This window comes from Dreissena polymorpha, chromosome 8, assembly GCF_020536995.1.
Source record: "Dreissena polymorpha isolate Duluth1 chromosome 8, UMN_Dpol_1.0, whole genome shotgun sequence".
Lineage (NCBI taxonomy): Eukaryota > Metazoa > Mollusca > Bivalvia > Myida > Dreissenidae > Dreissena > Dreissena polymorpha.
Window position 1 is genome coordinate 87115560 of NC_068362.1, and position 16524 is coordinate 87132083.

The window sequence follows — 16524 nt, forward strand, 5'->3', positions numbered from 1 at the left end:
AACTCCTTAGACATAAGACCCGTTTTCGCAATACGTGGCTCAGTTTTAAAAGCACGTCCAATAACATGACAACAGTATTGGTATAAATGAAAAAGAAATGTCTTGATAACACTTACAAACATTATGTAATAAAAAAAACAAGTTGGAACTAAGACATAAGACCCGTTTTCGCAAAAAAAAGTTGTGTCAAGCTTCAATTTTCATGAGATATCAATAACATCAAGCGGTACACATAAAGAGAGATTTTCCAAACAATATCAGCATCCTGAGAAGACATCAGTACATAGAAATCTTGAGGATCAGTACCATGTGTATACCAGTTAAACAAGTATGAATTTCTAACATCATAATATTTATGACATTTAAAAAAGGCATGAAATTCACAATCAATAACTAACGTGTTTAAATTTTGTAGGCAATAACTACATATACGGTTTTCTTTCAATATACCACTATGTCTACCGAGTTCAATTTTTAATTTATGATTTGATAATCTAAATCTGGACATGGCTGCACGGTGTTTGAAATAAATATCTTATAACAAGTATTTCTCAACATTTAAAAGACTTTTTAAAGTGCCTATAGTGATAACATCTACTCGAATTTTCAACAGAAGCGTGCCAGTCTTGCGTACAGCAGTCGATAACACGCTGTCTAAATATTCTAATAAAGCTATTTATGTTTCCGACATCTTGACTTATCCATATGAACCCAAAGCCGTATTTGTATAAGAAAGTTTTAACATTGGTTACCCAACATTTTCTGCCTACATCGTCAAGCGATTTTAACATATTGTAACATTGTTTTGGATATCTGTGTGATGGCATGGTTAATAAAGTACACCAGTATCGAATACAATTGATAAAGTATGTCGTACATAAAGGTAATCTACCACAGTCCCCTAGAACCATACACGTGTTTGTGTTTTTTTTTTGCAACATGTAGTATATTTTTGCAATATTTGTTTTGAACATTTTCAATAGAATCAACGTATTCATAGCCCCAAATTTGGGACGCATAACAAAGAATTTGCTTCACCATAGAGTCAAAAATTTTAAATGAGTCTGGAGTTGAAAAATAGCCAAAAGGTTTTTGAAATGATTTGATCGAAAATAGAGCTCTTTTAGCTTGTGATACTAGTTTTGAGTGGGCAGACGACCATGAGAGACCTAATGTTAGCAATATACCAAAATATTTATAAACAGAAGATACTTTGATTTTATTTCCACGATAAAACCAGTGTTCGCATTTGCGCAGAGGACCGCCATTTCGAAAAACGGTTATCTCAGTTTTGTCCAAATTAATTTCCATACCAGATTCATAACAAAATTGGTCAATAATATTAATTTGCTGTTGAAGTTTTGCCGCAGTTTCAGCACAACCGGCCACATCGTCTGCAAACATCAAACAAAGAATGTCTGTGATATTGTCAGTAATAAATATACCATTACTGCACCTGTTGCGTAAAAGGGAAGATAATTCATCAATGAATAGATTAAAGATGGTCGAACTTGATTTGTCACCTTGACGCGTTCCGATGTTACACGGGAAAAAATCAGTGATATGGTTTTGAATTTTGATACATGACTTAAGATTTGCAAAGAGAGCTTTAAGGATTCAAAAAAAGTTATCATGCACGCCTTTCTTCTCTAAGGAGATAAATAACTTGCTATGATTGATTTTATCAAATGCCTTACAAAAATCCACGTAGATGCAGTAGAAACGACCTCCTCTCTTAAAAAGGTATTTTTGTACCATTGCATGTAAACAGAAAATATTATCGACAGTTGAATAGCCCTTTCGAAAACCAGATTGTGATTCATCTATCTTGTTGTTATCTTCAGCCCAATTTGACAATCGATTATTTATGATGCCAGAAAATATTTTGTATAATGTGGTAGAAATGGATTTACCTCTGTAATTGCCAGAAATGTTTGTCGGACGGGATTTGTGTATAGGAGTTATGACACTAGAACCCCACGATAAAGGGATACTACCGGTTTCTAATATCTGATTAAATAGAAGTAACAGGATAGGAGATATGTCATCCGTGGTATATTTGAAAATTTCTGCTGGTATTCCATCAATACCGCTACTTTTCCCAAAAGATAAGGTAGAAATAGACCTTTGTATCCCCTCCATTGTGATTGGTTCATTTAAGACAATGGCAGTAGGATCAGCGAGATTACGTGAATTATCAGTACATGGGTCTACATTAGTAGCATTTTCATCATACAAAAGTCTGGAAAAGTTCTGATACCATTCAGACGGTGAAATACTATCATCTAAAGTCGCAATTGTTTTATCTTTTTTAAGAACTTTCCAGAAGGGCAGGGATCGTTTCTGGTGTCAAATAATACTTTTCTGTTGGATTCCTTAAATTCATTAACCGAGGATCGGCAATAAATTTTGAAATCATTTCGCTTATCTTTATATGTCCGTAGGTCAAGAGGAGAATTTGTTTCTCGAAATTTTCGTAATGCTTTATATTTTGTCTGCTTGAGGGTATCACATATCGAATTCCACCACGGGGGCTTGGAAAAGGTGTGTCTACTAAATTATTTGACCAGCATACACTGAGCTGCGTTATAGAACAAAGAGGTTATGGTTTCAACTGCTGAATTAACATCCTGAGAAATGCATTCTCGCAGTAAGTCATATATGGTTTGCAGTAAGTGTTTACAATCATCCATAAATTGTGTAAGTTTATCCTGTTTCCATTTAAATCTTTTAATAGGTAAAAGATTCCCTGTCATAATATTAACAGGTGTTGGGTTAGGTAGTTGGTTAGGCTTAAGCAAACATGAGATTGGGAAATGGTCAGATTCATCTCGATCGATCACACAAAAATCCTTTATGTAATAAAATAAACCGCAAGACGCTAACATGTAATCGACCACACTGGCGCCATCATTTGAGATACAGGTAAAATTACCACCAATACCACTAGAAAATCGCCCATTTAGAAAGTGAACATCAAAAATACAACATAGGTTGACTAAAGACTTGCCAAAATTATTTGCACGGAGATTATCTCTGTTAGAACGAGGTAAATCAAAATAGCTAACTTCGTATTCAACATTACCAAAATATGAAACAATGTATCATCAGGTATGAAATCTAGGTAATCTTTACATCTGCTATTCATATCTCCTGCAATTGAAATCAATAGAAGTTCTATCTGACTTTCAACGCCCTATTTCAGACCAACCATATACGACAACCCCGCCTAAAAAACAAACTACCGCCCCGCCTAAAAAAACAAACTAGTACAAAAATGTCATAAAACAATGCAATGGATAAAAGAATTGAAATCCCAGATGTAATATAATAAAACATATCTTTATTAAGATAACGAGTTTAATAAATTCAATACAAAATGACCACGAATCTAAGATACTATTTATAACACGACCAACATTTTTTTCTTTATTTTATGCTCTTTTCACCTTTGTATTCACATTGTAAAAGAGTGTAACTGAAGAAATTCACTGGAAAAATGACGTCATTTCGTCACAAAAATGACGTCATTTCACAGTTATATAACTAGTGTAATAACACCCGTGTAATAAACAAAATTGAGCGTTACGTTATTTCACTCCTTAAACGTAAGTCATGTTATAAGTGCTGTTATATGTATGAATGTATGCAAATAAATATAAACAAGAGCAACGCATAACGGGTGCCAACGCTCGGCTGTGGGTGCATGAAGTTTCAAAGGTGTAGGTGGAAGCACTTTGATTTTGGAGCAAATGTCAAAGTTTTAGCACGACGCCGGCGGACGACACGACACGACGAGCTGGCTATGACAATACCTCAAGTTTTCTACGAAAACAGCCGAGCTAAAAATTGTTTCCCGAAAAAGGTACATTTTCAACACACACAAATCCGAAGTATTTGAGAAACAATAAAAAGTATTTCAAATGTATACGCAAACCAGAGGGCCTGAAAGGCTCAAAGTCGCTCACCTGAGATAACAAGATATTTTTGGGACAAATCTTCTGACCAAGTTTCACGAAGATCGGAAAATAAAAGTGGCCTCTAGAGTGTTAACAAGGTTTTACTAAAGCCATATAAGGAAAAATGCCCCGCCCCCTGGCAGCCATGTTTTTCAACCAACCGGCGTCATTTTTGAACTCATCCAAGATATTATCGGGATAAATCTTCTGACCAAGTTTCATGAAGATCGGACAGTAAATGTGGCCTCTAGAGTGTTAACAAGATTTTACTAAAGCCATATAAGGAAAAATGCCCCGCCCATTGGAAGCCATTGTTATCAAGCAAACATAATTATTTTCGAACTCATTCAAGATATTATTGGGATGAATCTTCTGACCAAGTTTCATGAAGATCAGACAATATATGTGGCCTCTAGAGTGTTAACAAGATTTTACTATAGCCATACATAGCCATATAACGAAAAATGCCCCGTCCAATGGCAGCCATGTTTTTCAAGCAAACGTAACCATTTTCGAACTCATCCAAGATATCATTGAAACCAATCTTCTGACCAAATTTCCTGAAGATTTGACAATAAATGTGGCCTCTAGAGAGTGAACAAGGCATATGTTGACGTCGCACAACAGACAACGCACGACGCACGACGGACAACGGACGACGGACAAAAGGCGATCACAAAAGCTCACCATGAGTACGTTGTAATCAGGTGAGCTAAAAACAAACGTTGTTTCACAGTTCTTAAAATTCTTTTATTAAAAGAATTATGGGATTCTGGTATGTTTTGTATTAACAAACAATTAATTTTGGTGTGAGATGTATATAGCATGGGAAAAACTTAGACTTGTTAACGAGTGCTTGTCTTCCATACAGTTTTTTCACACTTTGTTGATGTGATGACACGGTAGATTAATAATTTGATACACGTGTTTCCATCCAATACATTTAATAGACACCATCTTATGTGTTTTCAATATTGGTTAGAGTATACTAGAGACAGTAAATATCAACCCAATCGTCACACTTAATGCAAGTAATACTTCAGTATACTGAAAACATATTTACTATGCAACCATTTCTTACGGCATAAAAACCAACATATCTAGGCAATGCTATGGCAAATGCAATTATTGCAAAGCAGTATTTAAATCCACATCACAAAAATTCCATTTGCTCGTGTTCTATTTTGTTATTCACTTCCAATGACGTCAGGTCCGTTTCCGGTTCTGGAAGGAAAGGAATGAATTTCAGCCATCTTGATTTTCTCATCTCTGACGGCATCCATGGATTGTATAGTTCGTAGCCCTCGGAATACTTCTTGGTTATGCTGGCACCCGATTTAACACTGCTCCACGCGAGAATGCCTCGCTCTTTTTTGGTCCCTGCGATATCAATACGATAACAATCATTACCAAAATCGCACTGCCGTTCGCTTTCCTTCGGTTCATAAACATGCAGTTAAATTATTTTAACCCATTGGTAAAAAGTTTTAGTATAAGAATAAATGTCAATAAATAAGTATATTGAGTCGATAATTGTTAACATTCTTTTTAAACAGCTAGTAAAACACCACTCTTTGTCAAGATACGCCTCTCTGAACTTGTATTCTGAATCACAAGCTCGACCAGAAGTTAAAAAAAAAACACTGAATATTAAGCGCCAGTATCATGAACATTCTCAATTCTATAGCTCACCTCTAAGATGATATCGCCCCATTGGTGCAAAAAGGTACCATGTGATATTTAAATTGGATGTCACATCGTACATTGTTCCACCAATGTGGCGATATGTAAGTTTTCACTAAGCCGGGTGTTGAAAATGTCGGTCAGAACATGAAAAATCTCAAATCTCAGCTGCGACTATATGCACACATTCCTTTTCAAATCAGGTTTGAGTCAGAATAAGAATTAAAAAATCAAAGGATTTTATGAACACCAATCTCGTTGAGCATGATGGTAAAACTCTTTTCTAAATTGGAGGAAAAAAACTCAAAAATGAGTCAAATTATAACCTAAGTACGTTTTTGATAATTGCTTGAAATTCTTAGTAGTAAGTATCTAATTTGAATTAACCCTGGATGGGAACAGAATCGATGCGTCTTTGAATTTGTATAAAAATGTTCGCCATGTTATATCCCCCACCACTATTGTGGGGACATATTGTTGTTGCCCTATCTGTTGGTTTGTTGGTTTGTTTGTTTGTGTATTTGCGTCAAACTTTAACATTTGCCATAACTTTTGCAATATTGAAGATAGCAACTTGATATTTGGCATGCATGAGTATCTCATGGAGCTGCACATTTTGAGTGGTGAAAGGTCAAGGTCAAGGTCATCATTCAATGTCAAAGGTAAAATATATATCTTTAAAGCGGCGCCGAAGGGGACATAGTGTTTCTGACAAACACATATCTTGTTTTTAATTAATTTGTCGATGTAGTTTCTATGGGGTTCCTCAACAATAATTTGTGTCTCATTTTTTAACTGGGCTTTTGGCACGGGCTTAAAATGTCGTCCATGATAAGCAAGTGCAGCCCGCATTAACTAATTCGATACACTTTCCAGTTTAACTGCGATTTCGAAAAAAACGATGCTTCCTTTGAGAGAAAATTGCCATAAAAAAGGAAAGTGTCATCCATGATAAGCCTTATCTTGGGCGCACATTCATTAAGCCCAGTTTTCCCAGAACGAGGCTCATATTATCGAATCGTCTCTCTGTTCACATACAAATGCTCGCCATTTTTGTCTATTCCATTTATCTACTAGTTTTTACGGAACTCGTTTCCTCTAACTTGTCGTTTGTACACCTACCTGGTACAGTGTTGTCCAGAATAAAAGCACACAGCGCTCCAGCGAAGTTGGCATTGCCGAAAAACATCTTCAGAAAGTTACTCAGAGCAACGTTATCTGAAAAAAAAAAACACAGGCTTAATTATTTTATTTGGTTTTAAATTATTTATTGAAATAATTTGAGCATCATATATAAATTGATAAAAAAAAACTTAGAATCTACATAATCCATAAATGTATCCATACATTTCATAGTACATTTAAGAATTTAGCTCGTAAAACCCGTTTAAGCATTAGAAAACTTGTGGCAAATGATATAGCGTTTGTAAATTAAATTGTGTATAAAGTGATAATTCATAATAATAAAGTAGAAAAACGTAAGGCTGAGTTGGAATACAAAGAACGGTAACTGTAAAATTTGTGTTGTGAGTTATGCGTTGCAGTGGTGTGCAATTCTTATACATGCGTTTTATTGCGTTTTTTTACAATCTATGTTTTATGCGAATAAGCAAACAACATTTATTTCCATCAACAAATCTTCTACTAGATCTTTACTATAAACAAACTATACACATGCATATTTGGATTCGTAATAACACGAAGATTACACAATTCATTACAAACATCTTATTAACAATTTATTAGCACTATTTTGTCGAATAATATATTATATATAATTCAAATACATTCAAAGAACCACAAGCAGCTAAAGTGTTACCATGTACTTGTCAGCCGAACAGGGTACACCAATAATTAGTGCTATCCAACCTGTGCGTGCAAACTGTTAGTGTTTCCTAACCTGTCATGTCAATATACATTTGAAAGTGTCTCCGCGTCTGCCTGTTCTTATTATTAGTGTTTTCTCACCTGTTTTGATGATGTCCGGATTGGTCTCCACAAAGTGAGGGACCATAATGCCCACCGTCAGGGAAAGACCGAGAATCGCCAAATTGCGCGTGCTGTGCAATGAAATCTCGGTGAGGTTCGAGAGTATTACACCTGAAACGAGATCACAGTTTACATAACTACCACGGTTACACAAAACACGTGTACAGTCGAAGTTTTATTACAATACATATAATATTTAAACATTTATACATGTTTTAGCATTAAATAATAATTTGAGAGGTGAATTTAATAGTATCTTCGATTAATACAGGTAACAAAGAAAAGAAACCTAGGTCTGTGAAAACGGGACTTTATACATGTGCACAAAGTGTCATCCCAGATTAGCCTGTGCAGTCCGCACAGGCTTATCAGGAATAATACTTTCCGCCTAAACTGGATTTTCGCTTTAAAGAGACTTCCTTTAAATGAAAAATACACTAAAGGCGAAATGTGTCGTCCCTGATTATCATTTGCGGACTGAACAGGCAAACCTGCTGGGAAGACACATTCATAAGGTCAGGCTCATGTTATCTGTTTTAGCATTATATATATAATTGGAATTATGAATTGACAATACATCACATTTATTAAGGTAATAAAGGAAAAAGTATTCTGTGCACGCGAGTGAACATAAGACCGTACACAGCACGTCTTGTGGAAATCTTATTTTACGTACTTATTTTATTTTGATTCTTTTTTTTTCACCATAAGTGATGCACGTTTTATTGCAATTTTATTGCGAAATGAAATTCATTTAAATATGACGATTGCGATCCAGTGAAGATTTTTGGAAAACGCTTACATAGTTCTACAGCTGGTTACCCCAATCTATACGTCAAACAAACAATTTAATTACATTTAAGAAAAAATTAAAAGCTTATCTTTCTTTCACACTTTATGAAATAAATTGAACATGCTTCATGTTGTTTTAGTAAATAACATTAGTTTAATGTTTTAATACTGTTCTTGCATAAATGGTTATTGTAGTTTTATGTCTGTCATTTGTTTTTAATTATAATATATATCATTATATGTGCATGCATATATGATTCTTTATGTTTGGTTCTTATTGCACAAGATGAAATATGATGTATTTGTTGTAAATTGTATCTTGTTAGAAGACCTTGTTGAAAATAAGAAATGTATTATATAAATTGCATATTATGTAATTTCATCTGATGTATTTCTTAACAAGTCTATCTTCTTTAAGTAAAGATTTTATTATTATTATAAATCTGTTAAAGAAATATAAGCTTAAAGCTTACTTTTTTCATGTTGCAATAAAATTGCAATAAAACGTGCATCACTTATGTTAAAAAATGAATTTAAATAAAATGTGTGAGCGTATAACAATCAAACTACTTCTAATTGATTATTGTTACATGTATTTTTAAAATAAAATTTCTGACAGATTGAATGAGAGACTAAGAGCATATATCATGAGCATTCGAGAAATCGGGATCACAGTAATGCATGGGAACTTTACGCAGCATTCCGAGAAAACTGGACTAAAAGCATATGCGTAGTGTCTTTCGTGATAAGCTTGTGCAGTCCGTAACTTTTAAGTTTAAAGGAAGTCTCTTTTAAACGAATACCTCAGTGTTAGCAGAAAGTTGTGTACCTGTTTAGCCTGTGCGAAGTGCACAGGATAATATGGAACTACACTTTACACACTTGCATTAAGCTCAATTTTCCCAGAACTATAAATGATGAAATGTTGAATGTAGCAATGCCCCACACTCCTACCTATGAAGACGCCGGTAATGGAGAGCAGAGCGCCACCTAGGACGGGTTCCGGGATCATGATGAACAGTGCCGACAGCTTGCCTAGCAGCCCGATGGCCATGTAGATGACGCCTACCATGACGAACACCCAGCGGGAGGCGACCTAAGACCGGAAGTAGAGAGAGCAGAAACGTGTAAACAGAAGCGTCTTAGATGTTTAGAAATGTCCAATATAATTCATATCAGCAGCGCTGTGGAAGAACGGGGCTTAACACGTGTTAATAAAGTGCCGTCCCAGATTAGCCCGTGCAGACCGCACAGGCTAATCAGGGTGGACACTTTCCGCTTTTATCGGTGCCTCGTGTACAGGAAATCTCTTCCAAACGAAAATCCAGTAAAAGCGGAAAGTGTCGCCCCTGATAAGCCTGAGTCCCCTTTTCCCAGAGCGACGCGCATATAACGGAATGTTTAATATAATGCATAAACGTGCGTGACTTCTTCACGGGATAACGAAATACAAATTTCAACTTTTTGACGCACATTGAGACGCATGCCCCCGGAGCATATATTTTCATTGGGAAAAGAACTTAGTCAGACGTGAAAGTCGTTATTTTCGTTTTCGGTCGATATCGAATTAACCCGTTAACGGATGTTCAATGAAGTCATGCCGGCTCAAGGACAAGGAAAATCTTCAAGGTCAAAAAGTTTAGCCTTCTTTCATGACCGATCCATACCTTTAACCACATTATTTAGGGAATTCGTGCGATGTACAGAATGCAAGAGTCAGCGACGCTGGCTTAAAATGTCACCACTTAAAGGTAAAGAGTTAAGTCTTGGCGAGGGATAATGTGGTCCCTTCATCTGCCTTGTTATAATAAGATTAGTGTTGTTGTTTTTGTTGCAACAAGCATGCGTCGATTCATTGGTAACACATAACGTTCGACGGATTATTGTTGTTTTACCATCAGCTAAGTTCATTAACAAGGTAAGAACATCATAATGAAGTAACGGCTGTTACTTAGACATGACAAGGCAGCCTGGCCTAAGATGGTGCAAACAACGAATAACAACTTCTATATGCGAAAAAGAAATTTAAAGCAAAATACACGTATAAAGTATTTAAACCAAGTTCTTTATAAAAAAAAACTGCTCTTAATGATTTGTATGCGGACAATGTCGTCCGAGATAAGCCTGTGCGGACTTCCCAGGCTAATCTGGGGCGACACTTTACGCACATGCATTAGGCACCGTTTTTCCCACAATATAAAGAACATTACACTATGAAGTATGCGTTACTTCGTTAAGATACAGTCGCTTGACCCATCGTATATAGATACAAAATACCTGCAACGTTTCTCGACTTCTTATCCGAAAACCAAGCATGTAAGCGCGAAATATGGATTAAAACCATATACATTCGATGCTGCACACATTTTATACTTAAAACAAAATATCACATACAACATACGATTTTTCGTTTATTTGACACTCGCGATTGTTTTCGCAGACAGTTTCAACGACATCTCTTTAGTCACTTTAGTGAGCTACCACCGGTTAACAAAACATGATTTTCAAAGCGCATCATTGGTCGTTTAAAAAAACAATGCAAACGGGTTTAACGAATCGTAACTTTTCCTAGATGGTTAATTGCAACAGGTCTCCAGAACGCCATATCGTTGTGAAAATATGCAAGGCGAAATACTGTAAACAATTTAGGTCGTCGTGCACGCAAAGTAGTTGTCAACGGAGTCCAGGATGGAGAGCACAGTAGCGAGAAGGCAGCCCACCAGAGCGTTCGAGCTGAATGAAATGGCGCCAAACTGACCTGAAAGAGACAAGAGCGTTCGAGCTGAAGGAAATGACATCAAAATGAACTGAAAGAGACCACATCGCTCGAGCAGAAGGAAATGGCACCAATATGACCTGAAGTAAAGTGTTCTACAATCATTAGCGTTTAATTATTAGCGTTATTTTATTATGAGCGTTAGTCCATTATTAGCGTAAGTCAATTTTACAGAACCGTTAAATATCATGGGGAAACAACAGAACTATACTATGATTGTCAATGTTCACTAAAATAAATAGCATGATAAGTGGGAACGAAACGGAACGAAAGCGCCAAACTTATCTGAAATACAAAGTTTAGAAAGTGACCGAGATTTCAGACTTTTTTCTCTCGCAATTTTAACTATTTCGGATGTTTGATAAGCGTGTGGCTATAGTTTGAAAAAAGGCCTGTCACTGTTCATGCCGAATCTTATGCGTGCTGTTATCTGTCAAAGTTTGAGAAAAGAAGCATTGTATTTATTTATTTATGAACCGAAATCTCAATGTACTCTGTAGATATACAGTATTGCAATCAATGTTATACCAATATTTATGGTTTCTACAAAAAAATGTGCATTAAATGTTCTATCTACATGTATGCAGTTGTATCTTAATATCTTAAATTGCAATTGAAATACAAGGTGAACATGACTTTTTTTAAGCTATAACTCTATCAATTTTGTTGTAAGAACTATAGTACGTTTCCTGTGCAGTTTCTCGCGCAGCTCTTGATCAATATCTGAAGTTTCATCTGAATCCATTAAATAGTTTTCGAGCTATGTTTTGCACACAAAAATTACAGAATGTTATAATGTTATGCACCCCCCCCCCCCAGCTATTTTAGCTTATCCCATAATGTCATTTTAAATGTATATATTAACATTCCTTTATTATTTATTAAATATATTGACTGAGGTTTCGGTCTGTCATCCAGGATAAATAGACAAAATCATTCAACTACATGTTACATATTACACTATCAATCATCTATTTACTTTTCGCATAAATGCAATTCTATAACACTTAAAGCCATAAATACTAGAGAAACATTTGCTCTACCAATACCTACCGGGGTATGGAAATGTGAACCAGTCTGCTTTCTCCAGGGCCTCGATTCGTGCGTCCGTTCGCGTCCGGAAGTGAGGGTTGCAGGGGTCGTTAGGGACCACGTTGTACGCAGTGAAGAACGCACACACCACTGTGCCCACGATCATACCGATCAAAATCTGAGGTAGAAAAGAGCTGATATAGTTGAAACATTCATATACAAAGAAATGTTATTGTTGGCCTTTAATAGTAGGCAAACTGAGCCGCCTGGCTCTTGAAAAACAGGGTTTAATGCATGAGCGTAAAGCGTCTTCTCAATTTCTCGATTTAGCTTATAGTTATACGGGACGACACTTTCCGCTTTTATGGAAGATTTCATTTACAGGAAGTCTCTAAACTAAAATACTGTGTAGGCGGAAAGTGTCGTCCCTGATTAACCTGTGCGGACTGTACACGTTAATCTGGGATGCCACTGTACGAACACGCACTAAGCCAAGTTTTCCCAGAACGAGGCTCAAATATTTTGTATGCAAACGACATTGTTTGATTTGAAGTTGAAATCATGACTAGATTTATCGACTTTTCTTTTAAGTTCATAACAGGACACTCCGCTACTCACGGAAAATACTTGGTGAAGCGGGTACCAGACGATATGGAAGCCCTTGGCGCGGGACCAGCTGGGAATAGGGGTCTTTTTCCGACCCAGGTACAGCGACAGAAACATGGTCACACTGGCCGTACTGGAAAACAGATTGGTGAACCATTGTGATGACGTTACGATATGACGTCATTGTGACGTCATTATGATACTAGTCGTCGCTTAAGAGCCAGCCGGGGAAATGAGCTTGATGGAATATATGCTGATAAGCACAATTTGGATTTCAAAGGGTAATGAATTAAACGTATAATAATAAAGACAATCGATAACCTTTTTTTATTTAAGAAGAGACCTTCCAAAACAAATATAATAAATGCTGTTGAAATAGCGGTTCTCAAATGTACTTATTTACGAAATTACGATACTGTGTATTATCAATACGATACTGTGTATTATCAAGTAGAGCTGCAACGATTCGATCCGATGCATCGAAAATCGGTTCGAAATGCGTCGATTCGATTACGATACCAAACCTACCAAATTCGATTCGATTCTTTAACATATAGACATATATATACATAGATACGTAAAGTTCGCTGTATTCTGACTATTTGATTCTGGAAGGTATAGGTTTTATCTTTACCTGTAATTACGACGCGCGCGATTGGCTGCTTATTACTTTAGTCATCCAATCAATAAGCGCGTTACGGACTACTTTCGGAAAAAGCGTCAAAATGGCTGAACAAGTTGTTGCCGACAAATTGAAATTATCAGATGCGCTTAAGAAGCTTAAATCAAAAGTGTGGATGTATTTTGGGTTTCGGGATGATTGCCCTCCCGATAAAGCAAAGTGTAAACTGTGCTTCACGGATGCAAACATAACGTTGATTTAGCAAGACTAAGAGGTAGCACAAGTGCAACTACTCAAGTCGCAAGCCAGAAAGTAGTTCTGTTTCTGTTGGGAATTTGTTAAGTTTATAAGAGAATGTGCTTTGTCCTACAATAACAGGTGATGCTGTCACGGCACAATGGTAGACGTGCTTGTAGCGGTTTTGGATATTAGTATAAAAGTGATAATACTATCACTCCACTGATTCTAGATGTTCTTATGATTATTTATTTTATTATATATTATTGTGTATTCAACACAATCTTCTAGTCAGAAGTTTTTTTATATTAAAATTGAGTCCTAATTTGCTTTTCTTTTTTATGTGTTTTATTTAAATATTGACATAGTTTGAAAGACAATTGGAAGTTTCTTGCAAAATATTTCTTACAAATGTAAATTTAACACACTTTTAACAGTTTTTAAAACACTGTTGAACCAACCAAACTATATCAAACAAACACACAATTTGAAAAATGCCCAAGATATCTAGGTATGCGACACTTTTGAACAGAAATGTTAATTTTGAGGCAGAAGAGTGAATATATGATAAAACAAGGTTTGAATATGAATCGAATCGAAAAAATCGGTATCGGAGTGTCTGAAATCGAAATCGAATCGAGCTGTTGGTGAATCGTTGCAGCTCTATTATCAAGATGAAAAAAAAGCTCTTCGAGTCTCTTCTCGTGAAAAAGCATCGGTGAGTTTCGAATGATGAATATCCTTCACGAGCATGCATCGAATGCATCATCTCAAAATTAAAACAAAACGATTCATTAAAGAACCTGAGAGCAATGCAGGACCGTTATGCACTTAGTGCTATAAATTTCAAACCTTCTGTTGCATACGCAATAAATGTTATTTATTTTTTAGACACTTAAGTATCATCGGTTAATCACGTGCGCTAACTTCTGTCATTTAAATAGTTTAACGCACAGCTATGTATAAACATATACATTCAATGAATATGATTAAGTTTACATTAAATGGGAATTAAAAACTTTTAGTTTTACGTTACCGCGTGAATCTATATCAAACCCTTGAACGACTTCCGTTACTCGTTTTAGTGTTCCTTCAAAACTGGTACGCAACTGCTCCAGTAATTCGTACTTAAATGCTCACATAATTCATATTTATATAAAAATTAGTAAAAAAAACTCTTATTCGAGAATTTTGAGTTCTCAAAAAACTAATTCTCAAATACTCATTCAGCTCGTACTGAAACCTTTACATAAATCAAAGTAAAGCCCCCAGGTACCCCCCTAAAAACATTTAAAAAATATTTGAAAAAAATCGATAACTACGTAAACTGTAACTCGTACGCCTTTATCTACCTGGCATGAACAATTAAGTGTACTCATACTTGAGTACTCTCTCAACTCGTATGTCAGACGACATACTACGATGACTCGTACTCACATGACAGCGACGATCCAGTTGACGAAGACGAATTTCGCGGTGCCCTTGATCATGTAGAGCCCGATCAGCAGGACGGCCGGTATGATAGTCATGGGCCCTACGAACCGCAGCATGACCCCTACGAGCCCCGTGAACCCTACGAACGTGTGCAGGGCACCGGCCACCATTAAGGAGCCTTGGAGCTGTAACATGCAAGTGGGTATGCAACTTCCGGTTGTCAATTGCCTTACAAACCTAGACTAGCGGTTGGTAGCAAGCATTCTCTACTGAAACTATTGCTAGAGAATCATGTTTGCAGTAACCAAGGCAACATACTGTAAATTCATTACTATTGGTGGGACATACATATTTGCTTTGATTTCGTGGGCAGACCTATCCACGAGTTAATAACTTTACTACTGAGATACGTATTTTGACGCATTTGTAGTCCCTTAGAAAGTTACATTTACTTAAAGGCCTTTCTTACTAGATTCAAGTTTAAAAAATTCAGTTCCAACTAGTTTATTTACAAGTGTTCAAGGGGTTCGTTACAGGGTTAATACCGGCTCAAGATAAGGTTTGCAAATTCAACCTTTCTTCGCAAGTACCTTTGGCTTTAGTACAATTTCATAGAAAATCCAAAGTCAATATATTTAACGCTATGTACATTGAAATATGATTACATTATCGAAAAAATAACGTTTGCGTGTTGTGTTAAACATGAAAAAGATGATTTTGTTGACTTTTATTATCGTAACTCGCAAAGCGTTGATTCGCTTATCTCCTCTGTTCTACCCTGTTTTGTGACGTCACAGCTGAACAAGCATTTTCTTAGAAGATTAGCGATAACTCAGAATTCGGGTTTTATTTTTCTGTTTTAATTGATATTTTCGTGAAATTGTTTTCACAATAAAAGGATAGATGGTTATCTGTGCGGCCTTTGGCTGTAAATCACGTTCTGGAAATGATAATGTGATTATTTTTCCAGTTTCCGAAAAACAAAAAACTTGATAAGATTTGGTGCACTAAAATCGGTCGTGCTTGCCATTTTTCCAAACACAAACTGTTTTCTACAAATAAAAACAGCCGCGTCTGTTTCTGCCTCGGCATCGATCCGCAGAATCACGCCGCGTCTTTACACTTGGCGATAACCCGAGTAAAAATATTTACAAATATTTACTGTATACTATAGCAAAGGTTGAATAATTTTTTAATTCACGAAGATTAGAAACAGATACATATAATACGCTTATATATTTACTTCTGCGCGATTTTGATAACATTACGTCAGCTTCTCTGCATACTTCATACAATTACCATCGGATGTCGTCTGTCAAAACTGTGCTCAATATGCCAAGAGATGACATTAAGGTATCGTGACTTATGTTTACTGACCAGACACTCGTCTGCAA

At 36.1% G+C, this 16524-nt stretch overlaps 1 protein-coding gene across 1 annotated transcript in view; it reads right to left on the bottom strand.

Moving 5' to 3' along the window:
- Nucleotides 1-3336: 3336 nt before the first annotated feature.
- Nucleotides 3337-16524, bottom strand: part of LOC127840710 (solute carrier family 23 member 2-like) — a 35219-nt gene continuing 22031 nt past the window's right edge. The window contains exons 6-13 of the mRNA XM_052369124.1: nt 15134-15315; nt 12850-12970; nt 12253-12409; nt 11072-11181; nt 9378-9519; nt 7611-7742; nt 6765-6860; nt 3337-5339 (exon numbers count right to left, since the gene is read on the bottom strand). Coding sequence (XP_052225084.1) covers nt 5113-5339; nt 6765-6860; nt 7611-7742; nt 9378-9519; nt 11072-11181; nt 12253-12409; nt 12850-12970; nt 15134-15315 — 1167 coding nt within the window. The 3' untranslated portion in view covers nt 3337-5112. The remainder of the gene's footprint in view (nt 5340-6764; nt 6861-7610; nt 7743-9377; nt 9520-11071; nt 11182-12252; nt 12410-12849; nt 12971-15133; nt 15316-16524) is intronic.